We start from the raw sequence: 7,904 nt of genomic DNA on the forward strand, positions 1-7,904 counted from the left end.
AAGCCCTTCATCCTGATGAAGGGCTTATGCTCGAAACGTCGAATTCTCTATTCCTGAGATGCTGCCTGGCCTGCTGTGCTTTGACCAGCAATACATTTGCAGTTGTGTCTCTCAGTCCCCACTCTCACTCAGGGCGATATCTGTACAGTAACTGGTGTCTCTCAGTCCCCTCTGTCTCTGAGGGAGTTAGCTGTACACTGACTGGTGCCTCTCAGTCCCCTCTCTCTCAGGGAGATGTCTGTACACTGACTGGTGTCTCTCAGTCCCCTCTCTCTCTCTCAGGGAGATATCTGTACACTGACTGGTGCCTCTCAGTCCCCTCTCTCTCAGGGAGATGTCTGTACACTGACTGGTGTCTCTCAGTCCCCTCTCTCTCTCTCAGGGAGATATCTGTACACTGACTGGTGTCTCTCAGTCCCCTCTCTCTCTCTCTCAGGGAGATATCTGTACACTAACTGGTGTCTCTCAGTCCCCCCTCTCTCTCAGGGAGATATTTGTACACTGACTGGTGTCTGTGAATTCCTTCTCACCCTCAGGGAGATATCTCCTGGTGAACTGGTCAAACAGCTTCTGTAAGGAGTGAATAATGGGAAGATAGAGAGAGTGTGAGAGAGAGAGAGAGAGAGATCAAGTTGCAGCCCATTGATTTGGAACAAAGGGAAATCTGGTGTGTCCAAGTGACTTCAGGGAGTGTGTGTTGAGTGGAGCAGGAGCCATTTTCGTGGCCTTTCCTTGAGGGACGAGGGACCTGGACGATCTGGAGAGTTTAAACCCAACCAAACGTCACCTCACTCAACCTTCCACGTTGTGGAACTCCCTCGACCCGCTGTGGATTCCCGCCAGGAACGGGGCGAGGGTGAGTTTCACGCCGCGATTGGGCCTGGAGACCCTCGGGAAAGGGGGAGCGCTGAGAGGGAACGCTGACCCATGGTGCCGTGAGGGAGGTGCGCCCTTGTAGGTGGAGGTGGACGGGCCGGTGTGGAGAGGGAGATCAGGCCCAGGGGTCGAGGCCCGGCTGGGCACCTCAGCCATGCCGGCCTTGTGTGATAGATCCGGCTCCCAGGGCTGAATGGCCTCCTCCAGCTCCCAGTCCCCTGTGTCTGGTGTGGAAGTGAACACTGAAGGCCTCTCTCAGGGGAGTCAGTGTCTCGCTACAGATCCCACATCAACATCAGGGCCAGCACTGAGGCATCTCTGTGTGTCTGTGTCTGTGTGTGTGTGTATCTGTGTGTGTGTGTGTGTCTGTGTGTATCTCTCTCCCTCTCTGTATCTGTGTGTGTTTCTGTGTGTGTGTGTGTGTGTATCTCTGTGTGTGTGTGTATCTCTCTCTCTGTATCTGTGTGTGTTTCTGTGTGTGTGTGTGTGTGTGTATCTCTGTGTGTGTGTGTATCTCTCTCTCTGTATCTGTGTGTGTTTCTGTGTCTGTGTGTGTGTGTATCTCTCTCCCTCTCTGTATCTGTGTGTGTGTGTGTGTCTGTGTCTGTGTGTGTGTGTGTGTGTATCTCTCTCTCTGTATCTGTGTGTATGTATCTCTGTATCTGTGTGTGTTTCTGTGTACGTGTGTGTGTCTCTGTGTGTATATCTCTCTCTTTCTGTGTGTGTATCTCTCTCTATCTCTGTGCATTTCTCTCTCTCTCTTTCTGTGTGTGTCTCTCTCTCTCTTTGTGTGTGTGTATCTCTCTCTTTCTGTATGTCTGTCTCTCTCTCTCTCTGTCTTCCCCTCTCTCCCCCTCTGTGTGTCTCTCCTACCGTCACACCCTCTGTGTGTGTGTGTGTGTGTGTCTCTCTCTCTCTGTGTGTGCCCCTCTGTACCCAGCTCCCACCCTCCACACAGCCTCCCAGAATGCTGCGAGCGTGTATAGTGTGTCGGCCAACGACAGACACTGGTAATGGAGCAGAGAGTGAGCGAGCGACTGAGCGAGAGAGGGAGGGAGGCAGAGGGGGAGGGGGTGGGGATCTGTGTTGCTGCTGCTACTGCTGCTTGGGGGGTGGGGGCAGGGAGGAGGAGGAGGAGGAGGGGGGGGGGAGGGGGTGGGAGAGGAGAGGAGGGGAGGGGAAGGGAAGGCAGGGGAGGAGGGGAGAAAGGGCCCTGGGCAGGAAGGTTCCAGTCCGAGACCACTTGGAATGGGAAGCGAGGCCAATGATTAAAGCGGCCCCCCTCTGCCTGCCTGCCTGCTTCGTTCACCCTCTCGGAGGGCAGGAGTGTGAGAACGAGAGAGAGAGAGCGAGAGAGAGAAAAGGGTTCCAGTTCATCGTCAACTGAATCATCTTCGTGAGAGAGAAAAACACAGAGAGAGAGAGAGAGAGACGGAGAATGAGACAGAGGCCACAAATAGGTCGAGGGACCGAGAGATAAAGAGATTCTGAGAGAGAGAGAGAGAGAGAGGAGAGAAAGAGGTTTCGAAGAGAGGGGAAGGTGGTGGATTTTGCCTCCTCAACCAGCAACAAGGCCGGGAGAGAGAGAGAGAGAGGGGAGAGACTGACCATCGAGAAGGAACACCATCTACACAGGGGTTCTGCCTGTTCACGGTCGCACTGCAGACCTGTGTGTGTGTGTGAGAGAGAGAGAGAGAGAGGGGAGGGGGACACACACAGGCATACAGAGAGAGAGAGAGACAGACACACACACACAGGCAGAGTGAGAGAGAGAGACACACACACACACACAGGCATACAGAGAGAGGGACACACACACACAGTGAGAGTGAGAGAGACACACAGACAGAGTGAGACACACACACACAGAGGCAGAGTGAGAGAGAGAGAGAGACACACACACAGAGTGAGAGAGAGACACACATACAGAGTGAGAGAGAGAGACACACACACACACACAGGCAGAGTGAGAGAGAGAGAGAGACACACACACAGAGTGAGAGAGAGACACACATACAGAGTGAGAGAGAGAGACACACACACACACACAGGCAGAGAGAGAGAGAGTGAGACACACACACACACACACACACACAGAGTGGGGGAGACAGAGACAGGCACAGAGAGAGAGAGAGAGAGGGGGGAAGGGCACAGAGAGCTCCAGGGGGAGGGGAGGGGAGAGTCATTGCCCTCCCAGAGAGTGACCCCCCCTCCCCTCCAAATACCAACCCCCGCCCCCCTCACTGACCTCAGCACCCACAGAGAGACAGAGAGAGAGGGGGAGAGCCTGCAGTACTGCATCTGCCCCTTGCAGGATCATGGAGAGGGAGGAGCTGCTGGGTGAGTTAGTTGGGGAGGGAGGGGGGGGGGAATAGAGGGAGGGGCAGTGGGGGAGGGCAAGGGAATGGGGAGGGGAGGAGACGTGGGGGAGGGGAGGGGAAGTGGGGGAGGGGAGGGGTATTGTGGGAGAGGGGAAATAGGGGAGAGGAGGGGAAGTGGGGGGGTGAGGGGGAAAGTGGGGGAGGGTACGGGAAGTGGGGGGGAGGGGGAAAGTCGGGGGAGGGGGAAAGTGGGGGGAGGGGAGGGGAAATGGGGGTGGGGAGGGGACGTGGTGGGAGAGGAGGTGATGTGGGGGAGGGTAGGGGAAGTGGGGAAAGGGGAGGGGAAGTGGTGGGGAGAGGAGGTGGGGAGATGAGGGGAAGTGGGGGAGGGGGAATGTGGGGAAGGGGAGGGGAAGTTGTGGGAGGGGAGGGGAAATGGGGGGGAGGAGGAGAAGTGGGGGGAGGAGAGGGGAAGTGGGGGAGGGGGAATGTGGGGAAGGGGAGGGGAAGTTGTGGGAGGGGAGGGGAAATGGGGGGGAGGAGGAGAAGTGGGGGGAGGAGAGGGGAAGTGGGGAAAGGGAAGGGGAAATGGGGGGGGGGGAAGTGAGGGGAGGGAAAGTCGGGGGATACAAGGGGAAGTGGGGGGGTGGAGAGTGGAGGGGAAGTGGGGGGAGGGGAGGGGTAATGGGGGGAGGGGAGGGGAGGGGAAGTGGGAGGGGAGGGGAAGTAGGGGAGGGGAGGGAGAGGAGGGGCAGTGGGGAGGAGGGTAACAGAAGAGCGGGGAGAGGAGGGGATATGGGATGGGAGGGGAAGTGGGGGGTGAGGAATGGATGGGGGGGAGATGAGCGGAACTGGGGAGAGGGGAGGGGTATTGTAGGAGAGGAGGGGAAGTGGGGGGAGGGGAAGGTGGGGAGGGAGGGGGAGAGGAAGTGGGAGGAGAGGAGTGCAAATGGGGGGAGGGGAGAGGAAGGGAAGTGGGGGCAGGGGAGGGGAATCAGGGGAGGAAGGAGGTGGAAGTGGGAGAGAGGAGAGGGGAAGTTGGGGGAGGGGAAATGTGTGAGAGGATAAGGGGAGTGGGGGAGGGGAGGGGAGGGGAGTGGAAGTGGGATGGATGAGGAGGGTGGAGAGGTTGGGGGTGCAGGGGGAGCCGAGGTTGGGGGGCGGTGGGGGCGGTGTTTGGAGGTGGGTGGAGGGCAGGACGGCCTGGGGGGGGGGGGCGAGGGGGAGGGTCAGAAATTGTCTGTGCCCTGTGACCCCGTGCTGTGTGTCCCCTTCCTCTGCAGCAATGGCCCCTGCCCCAGGCCCACCGTCTCCCGGGAACCATAGCAACCCCCTGGTGGAGACCCCTCGACACGAGGAGGAGGAGGAGGAGGAGGAGGGAGAGCCGCCGATCGAGGCTGAGGAAGCGAGGACCGCGGCCAAGGGTGGTCCACACCGCGGGGTCCTCGAAACCCTCCGGGGGAGCCTCGAAACCCTCCAGGGAGGCCTCGAGACTCTGCGAGGGGGCCTTGGCGACGCCCCGGGGAGCTTTGAGACCCTCCGGGGGAGCCTCGAAACCCTCCGGGGGAACCTCGAGACCCTCCGGGGGGGCCTGGAAAGCCTCCGGGGGGCCCCCGGCGACGCGGCGGGGGCCCTCGAAACTCTCCGCGGGAGCCTGGGCGACGCCCCGGGCGGCCTCGAAGCCCTCCGCGGGGGGCTGGAAACTCTCCGGGGGGGCCTGGAAACTGCCCGGGGCGGAACTGGCAGCGCCCTGGGAGGCCTGGAAACTGTCCGGGGGGGCCTGGAAACTCTCCAAGGGGGCCTGGAAACTGACCAGGATGGCCTCGGCGGCGGCCCGGGGGGCCTGGAAACTGACCGGGGTGGCCTTGGCGGCGCCTCGGGGGGCCTGGAAACTCTCCGATGGGGCCTGGAAACCGTCCGGACTGGAGCCGGCAGCCCTCTGGGGGGCCTGGAAACCCTCGGCGCCGGCCCGGGGGGCCTGGAAACCGCACGAGGCGGCCTTGGCGACGCCCCGGGGAGCCTGGAAACCGCCCGAGGGGCGCCCGCGGTCAAGGAGGAAGCCGAGGGAGGGGGGGCCGCCGAGAGACCGACGTTGGAGGAGCCGGGAGGGAGCGGGGCGGGGGAGGGGGGGCGGGTGGGTCTCCGTCGCCGCGGCGGCGTCACCGTCGTCGCCGTCCTCCTCCCCTCCCCCGCCCCTTCCCGGTGAGAGGCGCCGGGCGCCACGGCCTAACCGCTTCCCGTGCCCGGAGTGCGGCAAGGGCTTCGCCTGCCCCTCCCACCTGCAGCGGCACCTGCGCACCCACACCGGCGAGCGGCCCTTCGAGTGCTTCGCCTGCGGCAAGACATTCGCCACCCTCAGCCACCTGGCGCTGCACCGGCCGCGCCACGCCACCCACCGGCCCTTCGAGTGCGCCGTCTGCGGCCGCTGCTACCCCAGCTACCCGGAGCTGAGCGCCCACCAGCGCTTCCACACCGGCCGCCGGCCCTTCCCCTGCCAGCTCTGCGCCAAGCGCTTCTACACCTCCAGCGAGCTGCGGGTGCACCAGCAGTGGCACACCGGCGAGCGCCCGCACGCCTGCTCCAGCTGCGGCAAGCGCTTCGGCCGCCTGGGCCACCTGCTGGAGCACCAGCGCATCCACACCGGCGAGAAGCCCTTCCAGTGCCCGCTCTGCGGCAAGCGCTTCCACTCCTCCAGCAACCTGACCCGGCACCGGCGCTTCCACAGCGGCGAGCGGCCCTTCGGCTGCGGCCAGTGCGGCAAGAGCTTCTACACCTCCGGCGACCTGCGACGGCACCAGCAGACCCACAGCGGGGTGCGGCCGTTCTGCTGCGCCACCTGCGGGCGCGCCTTCTACCGCTCGGGGGACCTGGTCAAGCACCAGCGCACCCACACCGGCGAGAAGCCGCACGGCTGCCCGGTGTGCGAGAAACGCTTCTACACGGGCAGCGAGCTGAAGATCCACGGCCGCTTCCACACCGGGGAGCGGCCGCACGGCTGCCCGGTGTGCGAGAAACGCTTCTACACCTCCAGCGAGCTGCGCATCCACGGGCGCACCCACACCGGGGAGCGGCCCTTTCGCTGCGCCAACTGCCCCAAGGCCTTTTACCGCTCCAGCGACCTGGCCAAGCACCAGCGCACCCACACCGGCATCAAGCCCTACGCCTGCCAGCTGTGCCCCAAGCGGTACTACACCTCCAGCGAGCTCTGCGTCCACGGGCGCACCCACTCGGGCGAGAAGCCCTTCCGCTGCCAGCTGTGCCCCAAGGGATTCTACACGGCCAGCGTGCTGGCCAAGCACCGGCTCACCCACCTGCCCCGCGACCCGGCCGCCACCTACCAGTGCCGCCTGTGCCCGCAGCGGTGCGGCAGCGCCTCCCGCCTGCGCGCCCACGAGCGCCAGCACGCCGGCGAGCCCGCCTTTGAGTGCCACGTCTGCCGGCGGCGCTTCCACACCGCCGGCGGGCTCAGCAAGCACCGCAACGTCCACGGCCGGGCGGGCGAGCGGCCGCCGGCTGCTGCCGGCTCAGCCGTCACCCCTCCTCCTCCTCCCCCTCCTCCTCCCCCTCCTCTCCCCTCCGCCCCCAGCCCACCCCCTCCGCCCCCCTCCACCTCCTCCTCGCCGCCGCCGCGCCCCCTGTTCGAGTGCGGCATGTGCAAGAGGGGCTTCGCCTCCTGGGGCCAGCTGCTGGCCCACCAGCCCGTCCACGAGGGGGAGCGGGCGCTGGAGTGCGCCCTGTGCAAGCAGCTGTTCGTGGCGCCCCCCACTGGCAAGGGCGGGCAGGCGGGGGCATCGCCGGGGGGCTCGGAGCCCCACCGCTGCCCGCTCTGCAAGGGGCGCCTGGCCTGCTACGACATCGGGGGCTTCGGGCTGGGCCTGGATCCGCTCGGCTTCGAAGCCTGCCTGCAGGGCTGGCAGCCGGGGCTAGGGGGCAGTAGGGCGCTGGGGGAGCTGTACGACCAGGGGGGGCTCACTCACCCGGCCACCTGGGGGGCTGGGGAGAGCGGCACTGGCCAGTGATGGCGCGGGCCCCCCCACCTCTGGGCGGGAGCCTGAGGGCACAGGGGGCAGTGCCCTCCAGGGAAGACCCGTTCGCCCCTCCCCTCACCCCGCACCTCGGCACCCCGACCTTGCCCCCGTTCCTCCCTCGGCCCCCTCCCCCTTTCAGAGCGAGGGCACTCCTGGTGTCGGAGGGAGAGGGGAGGCCGGAGGACCTTTTGGCGATGGAGATGGAAGGGGGGAGGGCGAGACTCCAGCCGATGCCCGGACTCTGGCCAGGAGGGGCAAGGAGCAGACTGTCAGCGCCACCCGGGCACAGGCACACACCGTCCCGGCCCCACCCGGCCCAGGGAGCGGCCCGGAGCTCCGAACATTTTCCGCTCACACCCAGGACAGGCTGGAGTGTGGGCGGCTTCACTCAGTGTCGAATAAGCTTTCTGTTCCAATGTGAAATAAAACCCCGATTGTCACGTTCACGCGTGTGGGCTCCCTGCTGTCCGTCAGAGTGGCGTGTCGGGGACAGGTACTTGGGGCTTACACACTCACACACACACTCACACACACACATTGTCACACACACTCACACACACATTGTCTCACACACACACACATTGTCTCTCACACACACACACACACACATTGTCACACACACTCACACACACATTGTCTCACACACACACTCACACACATTGTCACACACACACACACA

General features: G+C 63.8%; 1 protein-coding gene across 1 annotated transcript; it reads left to right on the forward strand.

The window, feature by feature from the left end:
- The first annotated feature begins 1,889 nt into the window (after window positions 1–1,889).
- LOC132808846 (zinc finger protein 497-like) lies at window positions 1,890–7,669 on the forward strand. Its single transcript, XM_060822283.1, has 2 exons — window positions 1,890–1,901; window positions 4,481–7,669. The coding sequence occupies exons 1-2, from the start codon at window positions 1,890–1,892 to the stop codon at window positions 7,214–7,216; spliced, it is 2,748 nt and encodes a 915-aa protein (XP_060678266.1). The 3' UTR covers window positions 7,217–7,669.
- Window positions 7,670–7,904: the final 235 nt, after the last annotated feature.

Source organism: Hemiscyllium ocellatum, assembly GCF_020745735.1.
Source record: "Hemiscyllium ocellatum isolate sHemOce1 chromosome 40 unlocalized genomic scaffold, sHemOce1.pat.X.cur. SUPER_40_unloc_7, whole genome shotgun sequence".
NCBI classification, from domain to species: domain Eukaryota; kingdom Metazoa; phylum Chordata; class Chondrichthyes; order Orectolobiformes; family Hemiscylliidae; genus Hemiscyllium; species Hemiscyllium ocellatum.